The sequence below is a fragment of the Ahaetulla prasina genome, chromosome 6 (genome assembly GCF_028640845.1).
Source record: "Ahaetulla prasina isolate Xishuangbanna chromosome 6, ASM2864084v1, whole genome shotgun sequence".
NCBI classification, from domain to species: Eukaryota; Metazoa; Chordata; class Lepidosauria; order Squamata; family Colubridae; genus Ahaetulla; species Ahaetulla prasina.
In genome coordinates, this window is record NC_080544.1 from 87,880,208 (window position 1) to 87,896,946 (window position 16,739).

Consider the following 16,739-nt stretch of genomic DNA (forward strand, 5'->3'; position numbering starts at 1 on the left):
AAATGGGGAAAAATAGTATACTATAGACTGATACATAGAAGAATATATTGAAGTTGGAAGATAAAAATTCTGTATATGTAATTGTATTATTACCGTGTGTGAGAAATATGTTAACCCAGTCATTACACTGTCCACAAAAAATGTTGTTTGTTAAAGAAAAACTGCAAATAAAACGTATACACTGCAAATAAATAAATAGCTGCAACCGCGGCTGACTGTTGGGGGCGAGTCATTGGCCCCGATGGAGAGGGTGCGCAACTTAGGCATTCTCCTGGATGGTCGGTTGTCCTTCGAAGAACATCTGACGACCGTCTCCAGGAGAGCTTTTCATCAGGTTCGCCTGATTCGCCAGTTGTGCCCCTTTCTGGACCGGGATTCCTTATGCACAGTCACTCATGCTCTGGTTACCTCTCTCCTGGACTATTGCAATGCTCTCTACATGGGGCTCCCCTTGAAGAGCACCCGGAGGCTCCAGTTAGTCCAGAATGCAGCTGCGCGGGTGATAGAGGGAGCGGTTCGGAGCTCCCATATAACACCTATCCTGCGCAGGCTGCACTGGCTGCCTGTGGTCTTCCAGGTGCGCTTCAAGGTGTTGGTTACCACCTTTAAAGCGCTCTATGGCTTAGGACCGGGTTACTTACAGGGCCGCCTACTGCCACCTTGTGCCTCCCACCGACCCGTGCGCTCTCACAGAGGGACTCCTTGGAGTTCGTTCCATAGGGTGGGGGCTCCCACCCTATGGAACGAACTTCCCCCTGGACTTCGACAGCTCCCTGACCTTCGGACCTTTCGCCGCGAACTTAAGACATATCTATTTTCTCACGCAGGACTGGCCTGAATTTTAATATTTTAAATGATTTTATGGGTTTTAATTTTAATTAGTTTTATAGGGTTTTTGAATGTATTTTAAAACTTGGGCCAAATTTAAATAAGTTTTTTAATTATTGTTTTTAGTTGTGTCTTGATTGTTGTTTTATTTGGCTGTTAACCGCCCTGAGTCCTTCGGGAGATAGATACAAATGAAAATAATAATAATAATAATAATAATAATAATAATAATAATAATAATAATAATAATAATAATAATAATAATAATAATAATAATAATATTTCTCCATAAATCCAATCACTGTTGTTTTAACGTTTGGAAATCATTTTTTGGAACTTTTAACTTAGGCTAAATCCCTAAGATAACAAGAAAAACACAGACTTCAGAGGATAATTAGAACTGCAGAAAAAATAATTGCTACCAACTTGCCTTCCATTGAGGACCTGTATACTGCACGAATCAAGAAGAGGGCCGTGAAAATATTTGCAGATCCCTCGCATCCTGGACATAAACTGTTTCAACTCCTACCCTCAAAACGACGCTATAGAGCACTGCACACCAGAACAACTAGACACAAGAACAGTTTTTTCCCGAAGGCCATCACTCTGCTAAACAAATAATTCCCTCAACACTGTCAGACTATTTACTGAATCTGCACTACTATTAATCGTTTCATAGTTCCCATCATCAATCTCTTTCCACTTATGACTGTATGACTATAACGTTACTGGCAATCCTTATGATTTATATTGATATATTGACCATCAATTGTGTTGTAAATGTTGTACCTTGATGAACGTATCTTTTCTTTTATGTAACACTGAGAGCATATGCACCAAGACAAATTCCTTGTGTGTCCAATCACACTTGGCCAATAAAATTCAATTCTATTCTAATAATAATAATAATAATAATAATAATAATAATAATAATAATAATAATAATAATAATAATAATAATAATAATAATAATATTTCTCCATAAATCCAATCACTGTTGTTTTAACGTTTGGAAATCATTTTTTGGAACTTTTAACTTAGGCTAAATCCCTAAGATAACAGTTGGAAACTTTCTCATCCAGTCTCATTGCTTTGTCCACACACCGCTCCAGCACAAGATCTTAGTGTCCCAGTTGTCCCAGCTTGTGACTGACCAAAAATGGCTGTTGTCCTTGCTGCCGTTCAGGAGAGCTTTCTTCGGATCAACGAGGAAATTGCAGTTTGCTTGTATTCGACAAAGCACCTTTCCTTTCTTCACCACTCCTCCAGAGCAGCCTAACCCCATAGGGTCTCCAAGCAAGCAGTTGCCAGCTGTTTCAGAGCCCGGCGGAGCTCCGCTATTCTCGCTGTGACATCAACCGGAACTCACATATTAGTTTCCTAAACATCTTGAGTACAATTGAGCAAAAGCTTGTTCCTCCCAGATCCTTCCAGAAAACAAGTTCCATTGCTTTTCAATCCAAACCCATATTTTTTGTTCTTAAAAAGGAATTCCATGTGGTGTAATGAGTTTTAACGTCAAGAAAATTTATTTAACCCAAAGTCAGGCTTTTGTTGAATTTGCTCTACTCTTCTACAATTTACAAAATTTTTATGTCACGCTAGCTAAGCCTTGACTTCTTCAACTATAATTTTATGGAATTATCTACTCACAAGTGGCTGACTTCGTGCAACATACATAATGGACTACGGTTTGCAAATTGAAATTGTTGAATTGCTTCTACGTGCAAAGCCAAAATGATGGCCTGATTTGTGGGACTCAGCATGACTGAAAAGTTGTTCTTAGTCCTGTGTCCTTTCTGCTTTGCAATGGTAGTTGGAAACAGGCACATGAACAGAAATAAGAGTGGTGGATTCTATTAACTGGAGAGATTCTTACCATTGGATTTTTAAATCTGCATTACATATCTTCAAAGTGTAAGTTTCTGTGGTTAGTGAAGGACTTTGAAAACACAGCTCCATCTGCAAAGGGTTTTTTCCCTTAATAACAAAGACATTTAGATTGTTTGGATTTAGTCATCAACAATGATATTCTCCCATCCATTGGAAAGCACAGTACAAAAACTAGATATATTTAATCCCGTTAGTTCATTTTCAGATGGGAATTATGGATCTCTATAGTTCTCTGCAGCCACAATAAACTCTAAATTAACTTGCAAGTTTATGGAAGAGAGGGTAAGACACTTATCGTGTTACAGGACAAATCAGGATTTGCACCAAAAGTTTCATTAAAGATTGCAAGCCTTATACTTGGGATAAGTGGGATTTTCAATAGTTATTTTTATTTATGAACTTTCCTAAACTAATTTTTCAACACTAACGCAATTCCATAATGGGACACAATAAATTAAAACATTTACAATAAAAGAACCGTCCTGAATATTTGGGGCTTGTGAACATTTTTAAAGTATGTTTTGAATGCACACACACACACACACACACACACACACACACACACACAAAAAGTCTATCGCTAGAAGTTCACAAAATGGTAGTTACAATGGTTGTGACTAGTTGCAAAATGCCATATAATCTAAAGCAAACTAGGGGTTCATCCATATCACATCTACTTGCTGTTTATCCCTGATTTATCTTTGATTTAAGGGAACATTTAAGTAGTGAAAACTTGGACATAACAGTCCATTCGATATAATCCAAAATAAAATGTAGCCTTCATAATCCCTTGAAAATTCATTTTAAAGACTAATTAAAATGTCATGGGCATATTTTTGAATTCTTCAGCTTTTTCATACTGGAGGTTAAACTGAACAAGTGAAAAAATGTAGAATGTGCTATTAGTTTACAATGAAGCTCCTGAACCAAATTGTGTATTTTAACTTAACCTATTACACGGCCAAAAAGGGTCGTGGTGGCTCAGTGCCTAAGACACTGAGCTTGTCGCTTGAAAGGTCGGCAGTTCAGCAGTTCGAATCCCTAGTGCCGCATAACAGGGTGAGTTCCTGTTACTTGTTCAAGGTTCTGCCAACCTAGCAGTTTGAAAGCACGTAAAAAAATGCAAGTAGAAAAATAGGGACCACCTTTGGTGGGAAGGCAACAGCGTTCTATGCACCTTAGACATTTAGTCATGCCAGCCACATGACCACGGAGATGTCTTCGGACAGACTGGCTCTTCAGCTTTGAAACGGAGATGAGCGCCGTCCCCTAGAATCGGGAACAACTAGCACATATGTGCGAAGGGAACCTTTGTTACACAGATATTAGCAACCACTTTCCCTACAGATACAGGTAACTTGGCAGTCCCCAGATGTTTTGGAATACAATATCCCTTGTTTCTTTCAATTTGGCAGATAGGCAAACATAAATGAATTATAATATAAACTTCAAAAAGGTATCAAAATACTTTTTCTGCAGTTTTCGGAGACCTTTTCTCCCCAAGCCCAATGTTGTGTTTTCATTATCACTTTATGAAACCACTGCCTACCCACCCTCATGTCTTGCTAATGTATCCAAAACAGATTACCAAATTTGGTGCCTTCAGAGCAATTGAGATGGCTTTGATGAGAGCTTGGAGTAGCTGTAAAGAAGCAGGAAGACCAAAAGACCTTGCCTCTTTTTCTTTCAACTTGCCATTTTCTTCCTTTTGTGCAGAAGACACCAAGAGAGATGCCAAGTAGTAGAGGTTACAGGTAGGAATAGCAACCTACTCAGGGGTGGGTTCTACTTACCTTTACTACTGGTTCACAACGGGAGCGCACACGTGCTTGCTTCTGCGCATATCACCCATGATGACGCTGTGGTGGGTGGGCAGAGAGCCTCACGTGAGTTTTACTACCGGTTCTATAGATTCGGACCAAACCAGGAGTAACCCACCACTGAACCTACTGGAAGATTTTCCAGAACTTACTATTCCTACTTGAGCCTCAAAAGAAAGAAAATATGAATTGGTTGCTAGAGTCTTCCTGTTCCCGCTGGCAGCCAAAGCAGAATTGGCCTGAAAGCAGAGCCTTGTGGCCAGATGGCTGAAAACAACCCTGCAGTAGGCCAGATGGAGCTATGTAGATGACCAATCAGGTTCTTCCTTGTGGATCAGAATGTCTGCACAGAAAACTGCGTTGTGTTTTCAATTGAAAATTATCACCGCCACCGAGGAAGACCCTATTGTGGAGATTTGTCCTCAATATAGTTAGCAAGATTTTCCAATGCTGAGGAAAGACAAGTGTGTAGATAAGGTCCAGAAAAGGATAGAATTGACATCATGGGACTAACAGGGAGAGTTTTGCAAATAGGTCCCATAAAGCAAGCGAATAGGAACTCCTCTGAATGGCCTAAAAGTCATCTTGCTTCTCTCCACTGCTAGAAACTGGGTTTGTGCATTGATTAAAGAAAAGCTTTCTTTAAAATAACACTATCTCATTTCTGTTCAGTCTTTTGGAACTGCCATACATTTGGACTTATTTCAATTTCACTCTTGCCTGTGACACAACAAACAACTGGCAAAGACTGGTTTTTCTTTAAAATATCACTTTACATGTTTTGGCCATATGTGCCTTTTAAATTAGTACTATGCAGGAGAGGGAGATTCAGGTAGAAAATAAGGCAGAAAATCAAGCATTTTTAGATAGCGTTGCATTTATTATTGTTTTACCATCATCTGTTTTGCTAAGAAACAACCGTAAGGCCTAAGCAAGTTAACAAAGGAAAGCAAACAATTGAAAGTTGGTTATCCTATACTTTTACCTTTTTTTTTCAGACTCCTTTCTATGCTCAAACTTTAAATCAGGCTTTTAATTTGTAACTTCCTTGATTTTCACGTGAAAAGATGGGCCATTATTGTAAGGGGGAAAAAACCCTTCCTTTACTTCTCCAGTTTTAATTACCTTCATGAGCCCTACCCTACTGCAAACCATAGAATGCCCTCCTTTCCCCCCCCAATTTTCATCAAATTATATTACTTCTCTAAATAGACTTTATCCTAATAAAATGATATGCTGAGGCCAGAAGTGTTTTCCTATTCCGGGGTCTGTAGAAGCTTTAGACTCCAAGTGGTAACTAGAAATAATGCTTAAAATGTGTTAATTCTGACAGTGGAGAATATTTGTAGCTCAGGGTTGAAATGAATCCTTGGTGGTATCTTGAAATTGGTTGATCTCTTGCAGACATTTCATTACTCAAACTAGGTAACATCATAATGTTAACCAAGTTTGGGTAATCAAACATCTGCAAGAAATCAACCAAGCTCAGAGAGCATCAAGGACCCCTCAAAATGTACTTGTTTAACTCCATATTGATCAATCAGCCACAATTATCTGGGATCACCAAATTTGTTAAGTAAAGAATCCCCTTGCACATATGTGCTAGTCATTCTCAACTCTAGGGGGCAGTGCTTATCTCCGTTTCCAAGCCGAAGAGCCAGCGCTGTCCAAAGACGTCTCCATGGTCATGTGGCCAGCATGACTAAATGCCAAAGGCACACAGAATGCTGTTACCTTCCCACCAAAGGTGGTCCCTATTTTTCCACTTGCATTTTTTACATGCTTTTGAACTGCTAGGTTGGCAGAAGCTGGGACAGATAATGAGAGCTCACCCCGTTACGCGGCACTAGGGATTAAAACCGCTAAACTGCTGACCTTTTGAATGACAAGCTCAGCATCTTAGCCACTGAACCACCGTGTCCCAAAAAAATTGTTAAGTTTGTTAACCCAAAAACACTTCAGTTTTTGATGCTGTATGAACCCTAGTGAATTCAGGTATGGCAAGTAAAAATGTGATGGACTAGTTGGCGCCTCAGCATTTTCTGCAAATCCAGATAATTCAATGAACTCTGATTCAATTAACTTTGTTCAGGTTGCCCTGTTGTGAGATAACTTACTTTTTTGTTATCTCCAACCAGCTCCCTAACTCAACATCTAGACCAGGGCCCAGATCCGGCCTGCGAGGTGTTTAGATGTGGCTTGCAGAGCCGCCCTGGAAATAGCGAAGGACTGGCCCGGAGCGCCTCTGCCAGCAAAAACAGAGCTCCGGAGGGCCCTCCCGAACTCTTGTTTTTGCTAGGAGAGGGTTGCAGGAGGCCATTGCAGATGAAAACGGAGCTCGGGAGCCTATTTTTGCAGGCCACCACAGGTGCCCCCAATGTGAATGTTGTCGAGCTGGCCACCCTGGCCACGCCCATCCTAGCCCTGAGGTCAAACACGACCCTGATGCAGCCCTCAATGAAATCAAGTTTGACACCCCTGATCTAGAGCTAGACCTGGAGATATAAAGTTGGGAAAAGCTGTCTTGCCTTGTTTTCATCTGCTGGATTTCCAAACTTTGTTCACCACATCTCTTTCTGGCCTTGGTTTATTTGTTTCTCCAGTGGTGGATATTCTGGTGGGTCTTTCACATTCTCTAGGAAAGAAAAGTCACCACCATCTCTTGGCAAGCCAAGCCAAGCAGCCAGAAAAGAAGGGGTGGGGTGAAACACAACCTTTCTAATGGAAAAGGAGTTGCATTAAGCCTATTAACATCAGCCAAATGACGATCATCAATTTTTAATCAGAAATATGGAAAGCCAGCTTCAGGAGCAAGTAAATTTAAATAACGCTCAGAGGGAAATCCAATCACTTAAGCAGAGGCACTCCAGCCGAGCGAAGGGGAGCCAGCGCTCACGAGATTGGAGAAGACGACAGCTGTATTAATAAAGATTAAAGCGCTGCAAAAAGGCCGAGCGGAGCGGCCCCGTTAACCCCTTGCCCGGCTGCGCAGACACCGCCCGCGTGCAACATGTCCGCGTTTCCCGCCTCGGCGCCCGCCTTCGCCAGCAAGACCTGCTCAGCCCCGCCGCGTCCGAGATCTCGGCTGAGGGAGTGAAGGCGAGCCCGCCTGAAGGCGAGGGGCGCGCGCGCAGGGGTGGTGGTGGTGGTTGTGCAGCTGCCAAGAAGGCACCCCACCCTCCGCTGTTCCCGGGCTTGGGAGTTGCGCGCCCGGGAAAAAGCGAGTTTGCAAAGAAGCCGGAGGGGAAGCGAGCGCGGAGGCGGCGGGCCATGGTGGCGGGCCGGCGCGAGCGCAGCAGCCCTTCTCCTCCTCCTCTTCCCTGAGGAGGGGGGAGATGACGGGCGGCAGCCTTCCCCCGGGGCTGCTGGCGCTGGGCGCCGTTTTGCTGTGGCCGCCTTGCCAAGGCAGCTGCGGCGCGCAGAAATGCGGCGCGCAGGAGAGCTGCTGCAGCTACGGCAACGCCACCTACGCGGAGACCAAGTGTTGCAAGCTGCCTTTCCACACGTTCCTGGACAACGTGGGTTGGTTCGTGCGGAAGCTCTCCGGGCTGCTCATCTTGCTGGTGCTCTTCGCCATCGGGTATTTTCTCCAGCGGATCATCTGCCCCAGCCCCCGCAGGCACGGGAGGCGACGCCGGCGCCCGGGACAACGAGGCGAGGAGGAAGACGAGGAAGAAGAGGAGGAGGAGGAGGAGGCCGATTACGACGATGACGACGCGGAAGAGCGGGACTCGTTTTCCCGCGTCACCCCGCTGAACGGGACGGCCGCTACCTCGCAGGACTCGCTGCTGGACAGCCGGGGCCGGGAGGCGTCCCTGCGGCCCCCTCTTCTCCACGTCGTCTCGCCCGTCTTTTTACAGCTGCCCAGCTACGAAGAGGTGAAATATTTGCCCACTTACGAGGAATCCATGCGGCCCCAGCAACCTCTGGTCCTGCCCGTCACCAGCCTGGCTGCCGGGACGGGTAGAGGCCCCGCGGAGCCCGATCGCTGGATCAGAGGCAGCTGAAGAGACCCCTTCCCGCCTTTTCCTCGGCGCCCCGCAGCTGGTGGGTTGCCGCCAAAACCGAAGGAGCCGCGCCGTCGGCGTGGCCAAAGATCATCCGCCGAAGCCCCTCTTTCTGTGGGAAGATAATTTAGGGAGGGGCGATGGAAATAGCAAAGAAGGGAAAGGGAGGGGGACCGGAGGGTCTTCCTTGGTCCTCCCCTCCCCCCCTTTTTTTGCGAAGTTGCACTCCTCAGAGAAGCTCCTTTGTAGCAAAGTCAGATTCTGCCTCTGCCTGTGAAACACCGCCAGCCTTTTCACATTTGAGGTGCCTGATGGTAGTACAGGTATCTTTTAAGTGCCAGTCTAAATGTGTGACATGCGTTCAAATTGGAGTCGTTCACAAGTACGAGCTAGATTGTTTTTTTTTTAATAGTCCTTCCCTGTATGGTGTATGGCTCTGTAACTTCCTAAGGCAAAATAAAAGTCCAGGAAGGGAAGAGAGTGATTCTTTTACTTGCTGTAAATCCAGATAATGCTGGTTTAAATTTCTCTTTTCCTGAATTTTGCTTATGCCCATCAAGAAGAACTGGGACAAATTTGCTTAGGCAAAACCATCAACATTGCTGGATGTGAGATGAGAGCATCAAGAGAAAGACACAGTATCCCTTTTGGTGGTGGGACTTTTTTTAAAAAAGTACTTTGACATTATTAAGTTCAGAAAGTGTTGGGGACTTTGGAGAGTGTGATGACTGAGAATTCATTAAAAAGCTTTTTTTTTAATAACAAAAAAGCAGTCATTTGTCTTTTTTTTTTTTTTTGTAGATGAACATTATTAAAAGTTCATTTTACAGTGTTCAAATGTTCATGACCACTGATTACAATGATACATTAATTCTGAAGGTGCTTTTTCAAGAGGCAACTGGACTTTCTGGTTTGTCTTTGAAGATGTTTTGCTTCTCATCTAAGAGGCTTCTTCAGCTCTGACGCTTTGAAGAAATGTCTTTGAAGAAAAACCAGAAAGTCCAGTTGCCTCTTGGAAAAGTACCTTTGGGACAACCATGAGAATCTCCAAAGGCAATGATATATTAAGACATCCTAATCTAACACTAGAACAATAAGAATGCACGCTTTATTTGAGGGAGAGCCATAGTTCACTTTTTATTCATTTAGTTGCCTTTTTGGCCACTGCACTTTTTATACTGAGATTACAGATAGGTTGCAGATTATATACGTCACCCTTTAAATATTTTGTGTAGGTTAATACCTCTGTTTATAAACCCTCCCCCCTTCCCATCCCATTAAGATGTTTAAGTATCTCTTAACATTTCTCTCTGAACTCCCAAAGTTGTTTGTATATTTCTTTGCTATAAAAGACAATGAAAGATTTCTGATTGGCTCAAATGTTTATTTACTTTTTTAAAAAATTCAACTTATTTCTGTATAGGGATACTTTGATAGAACTACCGGTAGTATTTGGCAGTCGCCCGTTTCCAGCTCATGAGGATACCTCAGTTGTCATTATTTTCTCCTGGGCCACCAAAGGAAAATATGGACTACTGAGCAATTGCAAGCATTGCTACAATAACATTTGAGAAGTACTTTGACCACCTAATGTGCACTAAATTATTGAAAAGGATTAAGATTAGAGCAGTGACCTTGGTTAATAAACCATTTGCTCCCCTCCACTTCTGGTCTATATCTGATTCATCAGGCTTATGATGGCCATTTGGAACAGCAGTGATGGTACTTCCTAGCATTAGGCACATTTTATAACGCTGGAAATGGTAACCATAATTCTGGTTAATGTTATGCAAAATAGTAAATCTTGGTTGTGTTGACGGCCCGTAATGGGGGAGAGGGTGTATGTAAGAAAGAGCAACCAAGCATAAGCTACAGTTCCAAGTAGTTGCACTTTGAGAATTGTCTTCTAAACACAATCCTATTTACATTGGTTGAATTTAAAACTCTGCACTTTAGTTTAAGAGCCAACTCATTTAGTTATCTCGATGTGACTTACTTTTAAGTAAAGGTACAGAGGATTGCCTAAATAACTGTGGAAACTGGCTGTTGCTGAAGACCAAGCTGTTGGTAGCATCACAAGAAAGGATTAATAGTTATGCTTAAAACAACAAACAACTCACACCACACCTAAATCAGAATATTAATCCAATATATTTTTAAGATGACTTATTGGAAGTATCAGAATTACGGAAGAAACTTTATATCTGGATATTCAGGTAAGTGGGAGTTCTAGTTTCTGCACACTTAAAAATTGGTGGAGGAAGATAAATGAACAGTGCAGGTAGTATGGTTAATAGGCCTCTCAATTGGCTTGTTTTAATTGTGACTTTTTGCCATTAATATATGGAATTGATTTTGCTACACAGTAATACAAAATTGTTTTTTACTAAGGGCGTAACTGCTGCTTGAAATGCTTAGCATTTAGGAACCTCGCAACTGTTATGGAAAAAATAACAGTACTTAGTGCTTTCTGTCCTTACCAATTCTCCACTTCAAATTGGTCTCTTAGCTGGGCTTTTATGTCTAAGCATCTGCAAGTAGTATGTGTTTGGACTTTGATTCTTCCTTCCATCTTTGAACATGTTAAATGTTAGTTTCGTATTACAGAAAAGGCAAAATACAGTCTTACAAATATTTGGAAAAACTAGCATTAATGAGAAGAAAAATAATTATTTCACCCAGAATTCCAAAAGATAATTTGAAGCTTATATGAATAGAATGAGTTTTACAAACAACCTAGTTAATAATACTTTGATTTGACTTACCGTATATACTCGAGTATAAGCCGAGTTTTTCAGCACGTTTTTTGTGCTGAAAAACGTCCCCTCGGCTTATACTCGGGTCTATACGGCTTATACTCGAGGTTTTTTTTTTTTTAAGCCCCTCGGCTTATACTCGAGGTTTTTTTAAAGCCCCTCGCCTTATACTCGAGTATATACGGCTTATACTCGAGTTTTTTTTTCTTCTTTTTTTCACATTTTACCGGACGGAAGCCCTGCCGGTGCAGTGAGAGGGCGGGGCGGGGGAGCCGCCAGCCTTCTCAGCTGAGGGAGGGAGGCTTTCCCCAACCGGTAGGTGCCTCATTTCCCACCCTCGGCTTATACTCGAGTCCCCAGTTTACCCCAGTTTTTGGGGTAAAATTGGGGACCTCGGCTTATACTCGGATCGGCTTATATTCAAGTATATACGGTATTTAAATTGGATATCCCATAGAGCAAAGGAAGTTCTGGTTATGGGCTTTTAAATGGCAGATAAACCTGCAATCTGTTGTTGTTTTGCATTTCAATAATGTGACAACACATTTTGTATCCATAAGATGAGGATTCAAATTACAGTGAATATAGAATATGCGGTTCCAGCATTATTTGGTCCATGGCTTCAGCAGGGTTGGAAATACAAACAAAACTGCATCAGAGAAAGCTCGAAAGGGTCACATTCCAAAAGTATGTGTAGATTACTCACTAAAGTTCACACGTTGGGGCTCTTCTGGTCATGTTACATACAGTAGTATAAACTTAGAGTAGTATTGAAAACATAAACTTTTACAAGTGCAATTTGGACTTAATGCTACAGCCAGATAAGAGATGAAAAAACAACACAGAATCGCTGCAGGAAATTGTTCCTGATTTCTTAGAAGACTTCTAAGGAGTCTGCAGCTTCTTAAAGGTAAAGGTTCCCCTCGCACATATATGCTAGTCATTCCCGACTCTAGGGGGCGGTGCTTATCTCCATTTCAAAGCCGAAGAGCCAGCGCTGTCTGAAGACGTCTCTGTGGTCATGTGGCCGGCATGACTAAACGCCAAAGGCGCACAGAACACTTACTTTCGCACCAAAGGTGGTCCCTATTTTTCTACTTGCATTTTTTACATGCTTTTGAACTGCTAGGTTGGCAGAAGCTGGGACAAGTAACGGGAGCTCACCCCCTTACGCAGCACTAGGGATTCAAACCGCTGAACTGCCGACCTTTCGATCAACAAGCTCAGCATCTTAGCCATTAAGCCACCGCGTCCCTTGAAGCTTCTTAAATTATTATTATTTTATTTAGTCCATACCTATAACTGTGTACCAATTCCTAAAGTCAGAAGAAAAAACTGATAAGGTTCAAAAGCAGGAGCTATCTCAGTTGTGATGTTATGATCCCATCTTCTGTAAAGAGCTTTGCTACTTTCAAAAAGTAGTATATACTCACCCATCCGCAGGGAAACCAACCCTTGGGGTTTTTTGTCCTGTTTTAATGTTTGCAATTGGTTTATCTGCATGGCACATTTTTATGGTATATTGGTTAAAAAGTTTGCAAATACTTTTTAAAAGCTGAGGGAAAAATCTACTGTATATCCGTGCAGACAAACCCATCTGTGGATTAGTCCAATCCAATTTTTGGCACCTAAAATCCTTGGTTTATCCACAAGTATGTACAGTAAGCTTTGTTATGATGGTGGTTTTCATCAAGGGCATTCATGCTTTAAATTAGTCATAGCCCAGCCATTGAAATCTTAAACATTTTAAGGGATCACTATCTCAGTATTTTTTTTAAATTAAAGATCTAATATCTGAAAAACATGCTTACATGGCATGCTGAATCACAACTAGCCAACAATACTTTACTCTTACATGTTTAAATCCAACCAATGTAACTAGCTAAAGTTTCAGTGATTCATGCTAAACTGGAAAACTGGATTAAAAAAAAAATTAACTAAGGCTTCATATGCTATTAGGATACAGCCTTCGAAATCCAGAAACTAGAAAAGTTGATGTTCCAACAAATTATAGCGGTACTTTCTAGTCCCACTTAAGGTAGTTTGTGTACAATTTCATACTTAAGATCATTTAATAACAAGACAGTGGATGACTTTGGGGAGGTGCTGAACTTGATATGTTTTTCTGTTAAGAAATACAAAAGGAAACTGGTGCCTATTTAATTAAACGAGGATGAAAAATTTGCCGTTAATGAATTTTCAGATATTTCATGACAAATAAAAAACTATTCATGGCCTCACAAAAACTACTCATTTTAGTTGCCCCAAATCAGATAGCTACATTGCCCAATAACCAGCTTGCTTACTTGGACAGTATCCTGCTCTATCAATGTGAGCTTTGGGCTTGACTTTTAACTTGGAGCCATAAGTAATATGTGAAAAGTTGAGGATGAAAGAATGAAAGCCTTTACTGTGGCTTTCAGAACCATTTTTATCTGTCTAAAGGTAAAAATAATAGTATGAACAAATATGAAATTTATGATTAAAATATCTCCTTTGTACTAAAAAAAACCCCCACCATTCTGGTTTAGCATCTCTTAAGAAGTGGTAAACTGAGTGTTCTTTGGAGTTGTAACTGCTCTTTAATACTGAAAATATTCTCTGTAACTTTTCCTTAGGGTAAGCTCACTTAATAGTTGATTAGTGTTTTTTGGAAGATTATAAATGGCCATTCACTGCCATTCAGTTGCTTTTTTTCTCCACTGCAGTCTTAGGAGGTACTTCCGTGGCTATGGTTAGATAGATCAATACTGTTGTGACCTAGGTATACTGAGTCATTACAACACACAATTAGTCTCAGAAAAACCTGTTTTATTGCAACAATTGAGAATTACATTCATTCCCAACTGAGTCCCAATTAGTTGAAAAAAAAGTTCTTCGGAAGAAGTCCTTTGGGATAATCATCAATCTTTATCTTCTTTGACACACTGCCAAAGGCCTTACTTGGCAAAACCCCACAGAGTTCATAAACAAATAAGACTGGAAACAGAGTTAGCAATATTGCTTTCCTGCAAAAGGCCCAAGTGCCTTTGTTTCTCTTTTAAGCCTTATGGGGGGGGGGCAATCATCTCCTGGCCTTACTCCTGAGTCATCCCTTTGCTTTACCTGCTATTGCCTTCTGGCAGCTCTGTGCATGCATGCACTAGGAACAGGCTCCTCCTGTTCTTCTCCCTTTCTGCTGTCTGACTCTGGGGGCTCCAGAGTTCGTGGATCACACTCCTAGATGGCCCTGGCCCCATCTCTGCCTCTGACACAGAGCCCTCATCCGGGCCTTCCCCAGACTCCAGGATTGCCTCATTTCCTCCCCAGTTTCCTCACTGTCCGACTCCACTGCCAGCTCCGCAGTGGACCACAACAAATACATTATTGTTTCTATAGCCTGAGTATCATTTTCCTCATGCTGCACTTATTAGATGAAACCATTTTAGAAGGCTATATACTTTTTTAAAAATGCAGGATATGCTGGCATTTGAACATATATTCATTACTGGCTGTAAAAAATGCATACAGAAGGAAGTTGAAATGGTGTCTTTCTTACTTTTTTTTCCTTTGGAAAAGAAAACATATTCTTCCAATCATACACAGAAAGAGAAGGATGTATTTTTTTTAAAAATAGTCTGCCTTGGCCTTTTCTATTCTAATTGTTTATAGAAGCACCCTAAACCAGGATCTCCAATCTTGGCCACTTTAAGCCTGGCGGACTTCAACTCCCAGAATTCCCCAGCCAGCTTTGCTGGGGAATTCTGGGAGTTGAAATCCATTGGAATTCTGGGAGTTGAAATCCACCAGGCTTAAAGTGGCCAAGGGTGGAGACCCCTGCCCTAAACAGTAATTTAGATTGTGAAGGTGTTGATGTCCTTGCCTTCTTAAACATCCTTTTAGTGTCCGATTGGAAGATGGAAGCGAAAGATGGAAAAGAAGATGGAAGCAAAAGATGAGAACCTTGGCTTTTATTTCTTGCTAATATGAAGTTTCAGAGAGCAATGAAAAAAGCCAAAAGACAAGTCTTTATCCTTTTCACTACTTGCCAATTTCTTCCCCATTGTTCTCTCTGAGCAGTTTTGCTTCTCAAATCGGAGACTGTTACGTGAATTTTGCCCCATTTTATGACCTTTTCTGCCACAGTTGTTAAATGAATCAAAACGGTTGTGAAGTTTGTAACTCAGATTAAGTGAATCTGGCTTCCCCACTGACTTTGCTTGTCAGAAGTTTGCAAAAGGTGATCACATGAGCCTGGGACACTGCAACTGTCACCAATATGACTTGGTAGCCAGGCATCTGAATTTTGAACACGTGCCCATCGGGATGCTGCAACGATCATAAGTGTGGAAAATCGACATAAATCACTTTTTTCAGTGCAGTTCGAATGGCCACTAAATGAACTGTTGTAAATTGAAGACTAACCTGTACTGTGTCCATTGGTTTAGATTGCATTAAAAAGCCATTGAAACACATTTAGCATTTGCACCTCATGGTAAAGCCCTAAAACAGTGTTGGCGAACCTATGACACGTATGCCAGAAGTGGTACACGAAACCATCCCGACGCAAATGCACGCCCTCGCCAGCTCCTCATCACATTCTTGTGCTCAAATGCGTGCCGGTCAGCTGGCCATCAGACACCCGCGGTGCCAGTGGACCACGCATGCACGAGGTGGCACGTGTGCCATAGGTTCGCCAACACGCATACGCGAGGCGGCACATGTGCCATAGGTTTGCCAACACGCATGCATGATGGATCACCGCACTTCCAGGGTTGCCAGCACCGCGTGCATGACCGCCAGCTGGCTGGCGCACGTTTGGGCACAGGAATACGATGGGAGCCAGCCAGGCCGCGCATTTGCCTCTGGACGGTTTCGCGTGCTGGAAGTGGAACGGCATGCGAGAACACGAAAGGTTTGCCAACACTGCCCTAGAACTTTACCAAAGCTAGTTAATTTCATTCATAAATCTGTTTTGTTTTTGGCCACTGCTCAAGTAAATAATAAAGTCCCAAGACCCTGAATGCAAGGAAAATTGCTACCCAGAAACCCCAAATGTGTACGGCAATTTCCTCAGGTTGTTAACATTTTTATCATCAGATTTCCTTTGGCTTTACAGTAATTGGCTGTAGAAAAATGTGTTGAGCTAGTTAATCTTTATTTACTATCCAACAGAAGCCGTTGATTATACTTAAGTATAGACAAGGAAATAAAGAACAAAAGGTATAACAAGCTAAAATATTAATATGCATCCAGCAACAGGAGAAAAACAAGCTTGGAATTCTCAAGAGCACAAAATTCTCTTCAAATCTATTTTAGTTACTCATCAAAAAATTATCATAAAAATAATTTATAGATGACATGAAAACACGCTAAAACTACTTTAGACAAATCAAATCTTGAAATCCAGTTTGCTGATGTGATTAAAGGCATTGGCTGGAAACTGTGAAAACAGG

General features: G+C 41.8%; 1 protein-coding gene across 1 annotated transcript; it reads left to right on the forward strand.

Moving 5' to 3' along the window:
• Nucleotides 1-5,887: 5,887 nt before the first annotated feature.
• Nucleotides 5,888-9,913, forward strand: C6H3orf80 (chromosome 6 C3orf80 homolog). Its single transcript, XM_058189011.1, has one exon. The coding sequence runs from the start codon at nucleotides 7,877-7,879 to the stop codon at nucleotides 8,546-8,548; it is 672 nt and encodes a 223-aa protein (XP_058044994.1). The 5' UTR covers nucleotides 5,888-7,876; the 3' UTR covers nucleotides 8,549-9,913.
• The last annotated feature ends 6,826 nt before the right edge of the window (nucleotides 9,914-16,739 follow it).